This window comes from Aedes aegypti, chromosome 2 (genome assembly GCF_002204515.2).
Source record: "Aedes aegypti strain LVP_AGWG chromosome 2, AaegL5.0 Primary Assembly, whole genome shotgun sequence".
In the NCBI taxonomy this organism is placed as follows: Eukaryota; Metazoa; Arthropoda; class Insecta; order Diptera; family Culicidae; genus Aedes; species Aedes aegypti.
The window spans coordinates 69,220,433-69,235,490 of NC_035108.1; the positions used below are offsets into that span (position 1 = coordinate 69,220,433).

Below are 15,058 nucleotides of genomic sequence, written 5' to 3' on the forward strand. Positions count from 1 at the left end.
CTACGCTGAAACTGTTAGATACATTCTTCAGCTATAACTTTGCCGAAGACCGTTTTCAAATCGGACGCCTCAGTATTTAGTTAGTTGTGGGCATCGTAGCCTTGCGGTTAGCGGCGTCAGTCGATTAGGCGTATGGCGGCATCCATTTATTACGTAACGCTAAAATTGGAAATTTTTTACCCACCTCCCCCCCCCCTCCGTAACGCTTTTTGTATGAAAAAAAATCGAATTTTTGTATGAGCCGTAACGCTTGAGCCTACTCCCCCCCTCCCCCTAGAGCGTTACGTAATTTGTGGATGCCGCCTATTGTGCTACGGAGTGTGGGTTCGATTCCCGCCCCAGCCGGAGAAAACTTTTCGTCAAACGAAAAATTTTTCACTGGTCCACTGGTTGTTCTGTGTGTCCGTTGTCTAATGTTAGTTATGTTCAGTCTGTGCAGCCTATGGCTGAAGACGGTGTAAATTGTCTTTTTTTTATTGATTTTTGTGCGAGTTGAAAATCTTTGGCAATAATAATTGAGCTGCTCTGCAGGCATCACTGGATATTAGCATGGAACACGGTTATAAGAATTTTTATAGAGGACAATGTGCGACGTCTGGCGATTTTTCTTTGTAAAAGTAAGTTTTCCCATAGTAAATCCCATACAAACTTTGAACGGCTGGCGCTAAAATATAGTTTCTCCGATCGAGCTGAAATTTTGCACAGTTGTTATCGGACCTAAATGCAATCCAAAACGTGGACTGGAGCGAGAATCCAAAATTTGTCCCACACTACTGGATATATACAGTGAAACATAGTAGCCATGATTAAGTGCTCTCTTTCGTGCCAGATGCAGCAATGTTGCCTGTTTGGAAGATAGAAGAGCACTGTTGAAGAGTTTTATATATAAATCAATAGCTAATTACCGAGACGTCCGACTTGAATACGGTCTTTGGCAAAGTTGTAGCTGAAGAATGTATCCAACAGTTTCAGCGTAACTCTAACCCTCAAGAGCACATGGGCAAACACTATGACCCATTGAATGAATTGCTTGCTTTTCCCACAGTAAATTCCATATAAACTTTGAAGGGCTTGTGCAGTCTCAGTTTTTATCCAAATGAGCTCAAATTTTGGGAGGACACTCAGAATTTGATCTAGCATCGAATGAGCGGTGTGGAGCAAAAACGATTTTTTGAACCACTCTACTATATATGTTTGATGCCGGAACTGGCTTCTAACAAGATGAGATACACATAGTTTACATAAGGCAGCACTAAAAAAATAGTCATATGAAACTTAAACATTAAAAAAATTAAAATAACGGCAAAACGAAAACAACAAACAAAGGAAAAAGGGAAAACAAAGTTATAGAATATATTTATTTATTTATTTATTTATTTATTTAACCAAAATTTTGAAAGAGGGAAAAACCCCTTTGAGTGATATCTGTTCAAAATCTTTCTCAAAGAGGCACAAAACCTCTTTATCTTTTCATATAACGTTATAACAGAAAAACTAAAACTAAAGGCTCATACGGTAAAAATTAACCATAGAAGAGCCATAAACTGCAACATGGATCCAAGTGAAGTAATGGGGTATGGAGTGGCTTCCAAAACGGGATGAGGGAGGGGGTCTACCAAAAAAGAGTCCATCTTCATATCTGCAAATAAAAACAAGAAAAAAAAAACACACACACCAGCAGAAATATCAAATAGTATATGAAATCTCATTCAAAAAACTATATAAAAGTTTAAGTATTTGATAACATTTTGTACCCAATATATCCCGAATAGATACTGGTATTGAATGTCCGTAATTCATTAAAGTGTTAAATAATGTAGTCCTTGGTAAAATAAACCTTGAACATTGAAGGACAATATGATCAATGTCTTCATAAGATTCACCACATTCACATAAATTAGAATCCACAATATTGATACGATATAAATGACTATTACAAATATAATGATTTGAAATGAGTCGTGAAAATGAACAAATAAAATTTCTAGTTGCTGGTATATTCCTAAACCAAGGAAAATTACTGACTTTTGGACAAATTGAATAACACCATCTCCCTTTATTACTGGAATTCCAACAAGTTTGCCAATTATCAAGGGAATGTGTTTTCAATTTAGGATAATATTCAGAAGGAAAAATATCACGATCGTAAATTATACCCCGAACAACACCAAATTTAGCCAATGAATCAGCCTGTTCATTACCATATATTCTACAATGAGCAGGGATCCACAAAAATTTAATTATAAATCCTTGACAATGTAAATCAAATAATAACTTTTTCAACATGAATAAAACATGATGAGTTTTAAAATTGAAAGATATGGTACCCAAAGCACGAAGGCAACTTAAGCTATCAGAACATACAATGTAAATATTTGGTGGGCAGTCCTTTATCAAGTTACAAGCAAAATATAAAGCAATTAATTCTGCAATGAATATGGAACATGGAGATTTTAATTTGAAAAAATGAGCCACATACTCATTGTATATTCCAAATCCAGCGATGCCTTGAACTAAGGATCCATCTGTGAAATAAAATTGTGCAGAAGTGATTCCATCAAATTTACGCATAAATAGAATATTGGCAAAATGAGAGTATAGATGATTTGGAATTTGTTGCAATTCATGGAATAGAGAGAAATCAATCAAAGGTAGATAAGTGTGAATATTAATTTCAAAATTATAAAAACTATTATATGAAATTGGTGCAACATTTTCAGTTGAACAAATAATGTAAGATTCCAATATTCTGCTCGTTGGGTTAATTTCGAATAGTGACTTCAAAATATCAATAATTGGATGATTATTCGAGAGACAATTAATCAAAAATTTACAATTCAGTTCTTGAAAACGAATTTTAAGTGGTACAACACCGGCAAGTACTTCTGTTGATTGAGTATGAGTTGAATTCATAAGTTTCAAACAAATTCTCAAACAACGAAATTGTATTTTTTCAAGTTTGACAAAATGTGTATGTGCAGCACTTCCAAAAGTGAAACAACCATATTCCATGACTGAACGGATAGTTGTTTTGTAAAGCGTAATTAAGTCAGATGGATTGGCACCCCACCAAGTACCTGTAATAGTACGAAGAAAATTGATTCGTTTCAAACATGTTTTTTGAATTTGTTTAATATGAATGTTCCAATTTAATTTAGAGTCAAACCATATACCAAGATATTTAAATTCGTCAACTTGTTCGATTTCGATTCCATCAAGATACAAATTAATGGATATGTTCGAATGTTTTCTCGAAAATATGATATATTTAGTTTTCTGAACTGAAAATGAAAATCCGTTTTCATGAGCCCATGAATCAATGTTATTTAAGGCACATTGCATAAAATGACTAATGACTTCTCTATTTTTGCCACTGATAGAAATAACATTATCATCAGCAAATTGAAGCAAATAGCAACCATTTGGAATTATTGATGCCATATCACTGGTAAATAAATTGTATAAAAATGGACTTAAACATGAACCTTGTGGAAGTCCAAAATAGCTATATCTTAATAACTTTGAATCTCCATTGTGAAAAAAGTTCATAATTTTGAAAGAAAATAAATTACATAAGAAATTAGAAATCATATTGGGAAATTTTAAATTATGCATCTTTTCGAACAATAAATCGATTAGAACAGAATCATAGGCTCCAGAAACATCAAGAAAAGTGGAAACTAAGTCCTGTTTTTTATTGAATGAAAGTTGAATTTGTGAAGCTAATAGTGAAACACAATCGCGAGTACCTCGACCTCTCCTAAATCCAAATTGAGAAGATGAAAAAATTTTATAATTCTCGGCCCACAATTCAAGACGATTCAAAATCATTCTTTCCAAAAGTTTACGCAAACAAGATAATAAACTAATAGGTCTCCTACTATCAGCTGATGACGGATCTCTACCAGGCTTTAGAATACTGATAACTTTGATTAAACGCCATTCATAAGGAATAATATTTTGAGTTAAGAAAGCATTATATATTGAAAGTAAATGGAGTTTTCCATCATCCGGTAAATTTTTTAATACAATAAATTTAATATTATCAATACCTGGAGCAGTATTTTTAGTAATTGATAATGCTAAGTTAAACTCAGCTAATGAAAATGAACCACAAAGTTCAGGAAAATAATTTAGTGAACTATTTTTAAATTTAATGGAACGTGGGACAAAATCAGGACAAATTTTTGAAGCAAACTCATGTATCCATTTTTCCGAATATTCTAAAACATTAGGAATGGTGGGATCATAATTTCTTAGATTTCTGGCAACAGACCACAAGGTAGATAAAGAAGTTTCTCTATCTAAATTTTGAACAAAATTTTTCCAATAATTTCTCTTTTTGGATTTAGTTATCCTTATGAATTGTGCCTCAGCTTTACGATATAGAAAGAAATGGTTTCTGGAGCCTGATCGACGAAATAATTTAAAAGCATCAGATTTAGTTTTCAAAGCAATGGAACATTCATTATCCCACCAAAAAGAAGGGCGATTTTTTCTAATAGAACATGACTTATTTTTTTTATTTTGAGATTTATGCAAACAATCAATCAATAATTTTGAAAAATTATTGTAATTTTCAATTGGAGATAACAATTCAACAATATTAATTAACGAAAGAGATACCAGATCAGAAAATTTTGTCCAATTTACATTTGTACAAAGGTCAGGAGCATTAAATTCATGGACAAAATTATCTTGGACAGGATTTTGAATTTCAATTAAAATTGGTAAATGATCACTACCATTAGGATCGTCAATAGTTTTCCAAGAAGATTTCATAGACAAGCTATTAGAGCATAAAGATAAGTCAATACACGAATGATGATTTGGTGGTACAACAATCCTAGTAAAAGATCCATCATTGAGGATATGTAAATTTAAGTCATCAATTAGTTCCATAATCAATGAACCTCTACCATCCGTTTTCTCACTACCCCAAGCAAAATTATGTGCATTGAAATCACCTAATATATAAAATGGGGGAGGAACTTCGTTCAATATACTTCTAATTTGCGATAAAGAAAAAGTGGTATTAGGAGGAATATAAAAGCAAATAACTGAAAACTCACACTTTTCTTTTTTAACAGAAATAGCAATATATTCAACTTGTGAATGTATTGACAAATCTAAATATTTAAATTCTATATTTTCACGAATTCCAATAAGAACTCCTCCATACGAAGAATCTCTATCTTTTCGAATAACATTGAATTTAGAAACATGGAAGAATTTTGATGACACTAACCAAGTTTCATTTAAACAAAACAAATCAATATTATAACTGCTTATCAAAACTTTTAAACTATCAATTTTTGGAATAATACTACGACAATTCCATTGTAAAATATTCATATCATTATTTTTTATTTGAGCCATTACGAAGAGAAAAATGAAGACAAAAGAGGGCCAAAAGAATTCAATTTATTTAAAAAGGAAGCCAAAATAGGTAAAAATATTTTAATTATTTTTTTCCAGAAATCACTCAATCCTAAGAATTCTACTATTTCTTCTAAAATGTTCAAAATTGAGTTATCAGTATCTACTTTAGCTTTGTTTTCCGATAAATTGTTTGAATTTTGATTTTTATTGTTAGATGTAGGATCAGTCTCTATTTTACGAAATCCTGGAATATTTTTAGGAGAAGTAGTATCATTCAAGGATGGAAAGTGCAAATCGAAAGAAGTAGATGGTTGAGGTTCAAATATTTGATTGTGGTTGTTAGAAGTTTTATTGTTTATTCTTTTCCTTTTGCTAGGAGGTTTGTACACATAATTACCAAAATTTTCATGGTCTACATTACCATCATCATCTGACAAAATTTCAAAAGTATTTGCAGAAGCAATGTTATCAGTGGATTTCATTACTTCAGCATACGACAAGAGATTTTTATTTTTTATTTTTTGGTTGAATTTTGATTGATTTTCGATATAAACAGCACATTCTTTTAAAGAATTGTGTTCCTGTTTACAATAAATACATAAATTAGATTGATTCTTGCAAGTGGATGACGAATGAAATTCACCACATTTAGAACATTTTTGTTTGTTAGAGCAAAAATTCGAAGTGTGACCAAAAAGAAGGCATCGATCACAATGCATGAGCTTTGGATAATAAAGTCTCACGCGAAAAATAACATTATCAACATTAACGTAGTCTGGCAGTACAGATCCAGAAAACGTAATCTTGATACAATTCGAATGTACATACTTGGTATCATTCCCATCAATAAATAATTTTGATAAACGGACACAATCCAGTATCTCGACAGGAGAAATGGATTTGTTTCTAAAAAAACCTGAACCATGATTTCTAATGTCATCACAGTTCAATGATTCATCATATATTATTCCATTAATTTCGCATGAATCACAAGGTGCATACACGCGATAGGAATTAAAAAATAACTTGGATTCCAAGAGAGCATTTGCTTCATCTCGCGATCCAAAAACAATTCTCAACTTGTCCAATGAAATTTTTTTAATTTCCTTTACAGATTTATACTTTTTATAAATCTCAGAGGAAATCAGCAAAACATTAATGGGTTTCTCCTTTTTTCGAAAATATACGACAAAAGGCCCAGAAAAACTAGAAGGGTAAACTTTTACACGAAATGGTTTGGTCAAAGAAGAGGATTCAGCACAATCGGAATTTTCTTTAGGTCCCCCCTCATCCCCGTCAGTTTCCATAATGGAAACTTCACACAGATAGAAATAACAATGTCAAATGAGAACTACAATAACAGGAAAAGAAATAAATAATAAAGGTAAATTATAGAATATATTAATGATAAAGTGATATCAAATTATTTATACTATCAATTATAATTAGGATATGTTTTCAATTTTTCTTTTTGATGTTGTACTTTACTCGGAGAGTCAGTCAAAAATCGGGTTCAAGTAATCCATGGGACATGTTTGAGAAATTGACAAATAATATATAACAGTTTGAATGAGTTTCGAACCATCGTTTCGCGAATGAGAGCCGTGCCAGATACTTGTTTGTCATCTCACCACACTGAACAGAGTGATTTCAATTTGTTAGAAGTTTTGTGTTGCTACTCGAAATGTTTTTCTTGGCATTCGACCACATTCTGCTGTGAACAAATTCAAGCATATGCAGAATCTGTATTTTTTTATCAGAAGAAAAAACAATCCGAAGGTATTTTTTTTATTTAAAAAAAAACATGTTTCTAAGTATTTACTACTGAATTTCGTAGTTATAGATGATTCGGTATTGATAGGCGTCATTGGCATTTTGCAGAATGAAAAATCTGTTAGTAGCGTTTTTTTTTTCGAAAAGTTAGAATCTTGAAAAAAGACAGCTGGTATGTACTGCCAAGAAGATGAAGATAGCAGTTCACCATGAATAATGATATCCACCTCGCATCGTCTTCAATTTCAAGCTAACGATGGTCATAGAATAGTACACCGTACGGACTGAAACATATTACAGTCCCGAGGAAGTGATACATTATGTTCTCCTTGTTAGTGTAAAAGGTCACGTTCCCCAAACGAAAGCTTCCTGCATAGCTATGATACCTACTTGCCACGTGGGGAACAAGTGTGTGAATGCGGTGAAATTAGGACTTCGACCACGGTAACAGCTCACTCCCTCTGGGGGTTGGAAACGGAATCAACTTGAAAGCGTGGGAACATTGGAAAACCCGCTAAATTTATAGAGGCTCGTTTGCGTGCGATAAATTTATGTATCAGAGTTAGTCAGCGAATGTTTGAAATGTACTCTATAGACTTTCTGTGATTAATTGTCCTGATGGGCTTTGGAAGTTTTTATTGAATGGGAACTCAGTTGCTGAACTGAAAACCTACTCACAAATTATTCCGTACCCTCTACTTTCAATAATGAAAGTCATATTAATCACTATTTATTGACGTCCACTGGTAAACATCATCACAAGTTCATTTGAAACGTGCTATATTGGCTTGCGTTGTTATTGGTCATCTCAAAATAAACGATTGCCAAAGGGGACGGCCAGTGTCATGCATATATCGACATACATGAATGCTGATATATTCAAATCGCCAACATCAACACCAACTCAGCAGCCGTCTGGAGAAGCCAATCAATGCAAACCGAACCAGATAAATGGACGTTGATTGAAAAGCGTTCAATCCTCGTTCCGCACCATGGATTCGTTTGCTACACATCATGTTCATGGAAGTAAAAAAGATATTTTGTTCTTTCACTTTTTTTGTTGTTGAAATCAATACAGTTTGTTTCCTTGAAATGACCACTGGCATTCAAGTTTTATTGAAAGTATTGCTTTCTCAATTGTTGAAGAATCTAAGAATCTATATTGAAAAACTGTAACAACTTTTTCTCCACTTTGATCATCAGCTAAGGGTCGATTTGTGGTCTATAATCATTATCTATAGTTATTTTTCCTGGAATACTATCAGAGACTCCCCCCTAAAAATTCTGTGGAGTGCTTCTTCACCAATTTTTGGAGGAATGTAACCAGAAATTTCTACAGTGATTTCTTAAGGGATGCTTAAATGATTTTCTCCTGAATTTGTAACAATAAGTAATTATTATAGGGATTAGTCTAATTTTTTTTACAGAGAATGTAAGTATTTTTTTCATCGTTGGATCCAATTGTTGTTTTTAAGGAATTGTTTTAGAAAATCTGCAGAGATTTTATTGATTTCTTTTCCATGATCATAAATCAATAATCTTCTTCTTTTCTGGCGTTACATCCCCACTGGGACAGTGCCTGCTTCTCAGCTTAGTGTTCTTATGAGCACTTCCACAGTTGTTAACTGAGAGCTTACTATGCCAATGACCATTTTTGCATGCGTATATCGTGTGGCAGGTACGAAGATACTCTATGCCCTGGGAAGTCGAGAAAATTTCCAACCCGAAAAGATCCTCGACCGGTGGGATTCGAACCCACGACCCTCAGCTTGGTCTTACTGAATAGCTGCGCGTTTTACCGCTACGGCTATTTGGGCCCCATCAAAAATCAATAATCTAACCCTCTTTTTTCTTTATTAATATTATTTTTAAACTCAGGCTTAACTTTTCGGGACCAACGGCTTTTCTTCCCTTTATTATAATCTTAAGATCATAAATTACTATCTCGGGGATGTTGTTGTTGTTTGTTCCTTAGACTTTAACCTAAAAGAAAGTTATCCAAATATTTTCAGATGTAGCTTTGAAAACAACACTAATAATAAATATACCAGATTGATTTATTTCCGTACAGATATTTTAAAAATATTGCATGAATTCCTCTTATGTAGTCCAGTACTTTGTCATATGGAGAATTCTAAAAAAATCTAAATAAATTCCTCCAGTGTCATGGCCAAAATGGATGTCAGATATATAAACATGTTAAACAGATTTTTTGAGATTTCTTTGAGAACCTTCTATGAGACTATAAGGTGTAAAGGCATTCCTGACAAATAAATAAAACCAATAAGGTAGCGTTTCTAAAACAAATTTCTTGGGAAAACATTGTTCAAATTCCTCGATCAAAATCTGGCGAATGAGCCATACTTCTTGTTTTATGTCCGAATGATACCAACACGCCAAATTAACCGTCTTCTTTTTGTTCTCCACAATTTCCAGATCTACCAGCACTTACGGTGGTACACAAACCCCCAGGAACAGCGATGGATCGTTCGGATATTGTTCATTGTCCCCATCTATGCCACCTACTCGTGGATTAGTTTACTATTCTTCAACTCGGAAAGTGTCTACGTATACTTCTTCACCGTGCGAGATTGCTACGAAGGTAAGTCCCACTCTAGTTAGGATGCTCCTAAATTCAAAATCATCCTAATTGACAAAATAAACCATTTCATTGGCAGCGTTCGTCATCTACAACTTCCTGTCGTTGTGCTACGAATACCTTGGCGGTGAGGGCAACATCATGTCCGAAATCCGTGGCAAGCCCATCAAATCGTCCTGCCTCTATGGGACGTGCTGTCTCGCCGGAAAGACGTACACCATTGGGTTCTTGCGGTTCTGCAAACAGGCTACCCTGCAGTTCTGTCTGGTGAAACCGTTGATGGCGTTTATTATCATCTTTCTGCAAGCATTCGGGCATTATCACGATGGTGATTGGAGGTAAGGAGAACTAGTAGATGGATAGGTCACACGAATTCACTTTGGTTAAGTTCAGCACTAGGAAGGTAGATAGATAAATTCGAAAACCACCTGCGGAACCGAGGACGTATGCCTTGTAAATGTATTCGTTATGCCTAATTGATTTATGGAAAATGAGTTATTTCATCAAGCCTCTTATGCAACTCGTACTACCAATTTTACACGCATTATTCAAATTACCCCACTTGACGGTACCATAGATGAAGCCAAGGATTCGCAAACAATTTCCCTTCCAGATTGTGGCCAATGTTTGGTTTCCTTCTGTGTCATTTTCTGAATTTCCAGCACTGTCAGTCATATTGATTTTGCAATTACGAGCATGGCATTCAATTTGCTGAAGCTCTTTGATCTAATCATATTTCAAAAGTTCTGTCACTTCTACCTCCTCTGAAAGATGGACTACGGTTCACTAGCGTTAACCGCAAAACAAATTGAAGGAAATTGAAAATGTGAACTGCGGCTTTGCTTTTGGGGTGACCACCACGTTACGCACATATGGCACAGATATTCGAATCCATTTCTCAATTTTTACATTTCCCGCTCAATTCCAGTGCTGATGGTGGCTACATTTACATCACCGTCATCTACAACATCTCGGTTTCGTTGGCCCTGTACGGACTGTACCTGTTCTACTTTGCCACCCGGGACCTGCTGACGCCGTTCGATCCGGTGCTCAAGTTTTGCACGGTGAAATCGGTTATTTTCCTCTCGTTCTGGCAGGGTGAGTAACAATGTTTGCCCGTACATCATTCCGGCTATAACTAATTGGAATCCCTTCTCATCCCACACAGGCGTCGGGCTGGCCATCCTGGAAAAGGCTGAAGTAATCTCACCAATCGTGGACGCTGGCGGTTCAACCACATCGGCTGGTACGGTGTCCGCCGGTTATCAAAACTTTTTCATCTGTATCGAAATGCTGTTCGCTGCTATTGCCCTGCGGTATGCGTTCCCGTATCAGGTTCGTCCAATCATTCAATTTTCTGCGGTTTTGCTTACTGCAACGACAGAACACGTTAATTTCCGCCTTTTCTACTACTTCCAGGTGTACGCCCAAAGCTGCATGACTGACGCGCACGGTAGATCCGTGACGATGCAATCAATATCCAGCAGTTTAAAGGTTTGCATGCCATTCTTCGCCTGCAAATAAAAACCATAATCACCCGACTTATTTTAACTTCTTTTAGGAAACGATGAACCCGAAGGATATTATGACGGACGCGATACATAACTTCCATCCGCAGTACCAGCAGTATACGCAGTACAGCTCAGGTTAGTGGCAGCATAAAAACTGTGTCAAAACCTAAATTGGTCCTAATGAGGCTCCCACTGTAGCGTATGCTATACGTTTCGCCAGAAATCGAAAATTTCACTTTTTCTCCAAGACATTCATCATTTGCACGCCACGTAATTTGAATTCTGTTGTTTCGTGATATTACCTTCTGCCTGACTCCTGCTATAGAAACAGTGGCAAAAGCAGAAAGAAACCGAAACTTTCTGCTTGCTCGGTTACTTATTGCTACCGTTCTTTTAAGTTGATGTTGTTCTTATTGTTGTTGTTGACTGTAATTGAGCTGCTAGCGGTTTCAATTTTTTAGCTTTTGATTCTTATGCAAACCTATCTCATTCATCATTCGCATAGTGCAATTTAGTCATTACGTTCTTTTATTTTTGGTTTTATTTAACTGGTTTTTAAGTTCAGTTTTGCATGCTATTTTCACTGTAGTATTTCTAGCATTATTGATATGATCATTTTCCTTGTATGTAGCACAAAACTTCAAACTTTTCCCAATAAGGTTAAAATTCCTTACCTGTTTCTATACTTTAAAAGACAATATGGGAAATAATAAGATAAACAAAAAAAACCCTTCCTTATCCCTACTCAAAAGTAAACGCATACTGAAACTTTCTGGGTTTGATTCATGGTCTAGTTCGATGGCGGTTTCCTAATATTTGTCCCTAATCGAATGATACACTGACTGCCCATGACAGCATAACTGTCCCATATCGATTTTCAAATCAACGCGTTTTTCTATTGCAACATTCATGTTTAATATATAATCTACTGTGAATATGAAAATTTTAAAAAAAGTGGAACATTATTAAGTTAATGTAGTTTCATATTGAATAATATAAAAATAACAGTCTCTATATGAACTTTGAACCCCAATGGCAGCTGCAAAACTTGAATTATGTTTAAGTTTATATTTTTTGATGATCAATAGAAATAAAATAAGTTATCTGTGTGGCTATGTTAAATCAATATAGCATACGGAAATGTACTAAAAAACTATGAAAATTTGTATGAGAAGGCAAACTTTAATCTTTGAGCGTTATTTTCTTAATCATCACTTTTTCCATATGGGATTGATATGCCTTTATGGGCAGCTGTGCTGCTTTGTGATCTCAAGCATCTTTGTTTGATGCTAAATTTGAGGAAAAGAAGAAGACAAATCCAGAGGATCGAATTTTTAGTGTAAAATACACGCGGGATGAATTTTTGGAGTAAAAAATACATACATGATGAAAGAAACATCATGCTTATTCTTTTCAATAAGAAAAAAATATTGCGATTCGATGCTTATGCTTTAACCTCTAAACAAGTTTACTTTTTAATTAACCCTCTAATACCCAACCCCGCCTTTAGACGGGCTACACTTTGGAATTTTGTGTATTTTTTCGTAGCTCGGAAATTAAAATGATTTTATTTTTGGCTTAAACCTTGACTCATAACACGCATATAAGAAAAGTTTTTTATGATTTTTGAAACTTATTTGTATTATTGAAAATTGTTTGAAAAATTGTATTCTTATATAACCTACAAATGCCTGGGATTCATTTAACGTGTATTATAAAAAATCGTAACTTTTATATTTTTCTACGATCAACCTATCACAGAAGAAGAGCCTGATGGTATTGAAATAATTTCAAATCTGTTTTTCCGTTAGTTACACGGAAAATAAAAAATGTCCCAGAAAAAAATTAAAAAAATCATATTTTCAAAAGTATGGTAAAAACTCAAATTTTTATTATTGTCAAAAATCAGTAACCAGAAGGGGCTTCAAGAAAAAATTTAAAAGGATAGGGATGTTTAAAAATAAAAATAATAAAAATCAAAAATCAAAATTCATAAATTTGCGAAGAAAAATAATTCATTGCCCAAACCGTGTTTAGAATGATTTTAGATAACGAAAAATAATATTTAGATCGAAAACAAAAATTTGGGTATTAGAGGGTTAAAACCAAACACATTTGTTGTTAAAAATCAGCAGCGCAACCACGATTTGGTTCTGGGGGGGGTTTGTAAAGTTGGATAGAAGGAAATGCTTTTTGAGAAAGCATTTTTTAATAAAATAAACCTAGTTCAATAATTTAGGAATATTTCACATTTTTTACATGTATGGTAAACATTGATTTAACAAGATTATTAATACGTTAGAGTGATATCATTCAATCATTTTTCATCTGTTTCCAATTTTTTTTCAACTTGAGTATTAACTAATATTCCTATAAGCGGTTTCTTCACCACCGCTTAGGCCTTAAACCAGGTTTAATCGTATGGGTAAACGTGGTTTACGACTTAAGCGAAGGTGAAGAAATCGGCCCTAAGTATACGGAGACGGGATTCAACTCAATTTTTGGGTTGTTTCAACGCAATTCCGTAATTGGGCTCAAAATTACTCAATTTTGGATAAATTTCCTAGGTCCCCAGTAGGTAATTTGTCTTTAATTTCATAAGAAAAATGTATACAATTTTGGGTAGATTTAACGCAAAATTGAGTTTTTTTTTAACCCAAACATAAGAAAAGTTGCATTCACCTAAATTCAGGCCCGGATTTGGGGGGGTGCCAAGGGGGCAAATGCCCAGGGCCCCACGATGAAGGGGGCCCCCGAGAAGTGAAATAAAGTGAAACACAATTGAATCAATTTTGTTTTACATTATTGATTTTAAATTTGAAATAAAACTCCAATATAATTTCTAACACAAATATTATGGCATGAGATGATGTTGTTTTATAGTTAGTAGAAAGTTCAATATGATTTTTATCTGATTTTTTTAGTTTGAAAAAATCCTTTTCGTTAATAAAAACCATCAAGGTTGTATCAAAAATTGTAAAACTCGTCTCTTATCAATAATAGCGAACTGTCACAGCTTGCTGGAAAGATGCTGTCAAAATTACAGAGCTCTATGTCCTGGAATAATCTTGGAAAGACGAAGATAGTCGGTAATTCATAGATTTTCTTGATTTTACTATCAGGATACTGAAATTATTTTTTTATCAAGCATATTTGAAATTCCACAGAAATTTGGAAGCTTCCTGTACTCTTTTTCATCTATGCCAGATTTTAATATTTTCATAGTTTTTGTTCAAATATTGCAATTTTCATTAAGAGCTTAGAATTTATTATAATTCCAAATCCACAGAATCTGTTTATAGACTGCAATTTCCCCTAAGAACTTAAAGTATACCATAATATTGACCCAAATCTACAGAATTTTATTACAATTATGGTCCTTAAATTTTTAGCCCAAGAGGATAGATTAACAAGGTAATTTAGCTATTTTTCTTTTTCTGTTCGGAACATAAACCACTGCGACCAATATTTGATCTATTGTAGTATATCCCGTGTCCTTTGTGTAGTGCATGTCGTGTTACTTTGTCACTATCGAGAAGTGATAAAGTATTCGGATTTTTTTTACAGTTGTCATTCCTAACTTGATCACAGGAAAGGATTCTAATTGAAAGGTTCCGCTTCTTAAACCCTTCGAAGGGTGTGGTGGGTACACTCTCCGCAGGCGCGCCCCTTTATCAGTCAAAATCGGATCCCTTGATAAAGTCGGGAAGTGACACCGATATTGTCCATGCATCAGAATCCTAGTCCTTACTTCTTCAAACTAGAGAATAATAAATAAAAGATTAGAAAACAA

The 15,058-nt window shown here is 34.2% G+C and overlaps 1 protein-coding gene across 8 annotated transcripts in view; it reads left to right on the forward strand.

Moving 5' to 3' along the window:
* Positions 1 to 15,058, forward strand: part of LOC5566232 (transmembrane protein 184B) — a 97,010-nt gene that overhangs the window by 51,880 nt on the left and 30,072 nt on the right. For all 8 annotated transcript variants that reach the window (XR_002499665.1, XM_021841154.1, XM_021841151.1 and 5 more), the window contains 6 exons: positions 9,592 to 9,757; positions 9,834 to 10,092; positions 10,683 to 10,852; positions 10,923 to 11,089; positions 11,174 to 11,248; positions 11,316 to 11,400. Coding sequence is in view for 7 of the 8 variants with exons in the window: in XM_021841154.1 (XP_021696846.1) it covers positions 9,592 to 9,757; positions 9,834 to 10,092; positions 10,683 to 10,852; positions 10,923 to 11,089; positions 11,174 to 11,248; positions 11,316 to 11,400 (922 nt within the window). In the remaining variant the exon portion in view is untranslated. The remainder of the gene's footprint in view (positions 1 to 9,591; positions 9,758 to 9,833; positions 10,093 to 10,682; positions 10,853 to 10,922; positions 11,090 to 11,173; positions 11,249 to 11,315; positions 11,401 to 15,058) is intronic.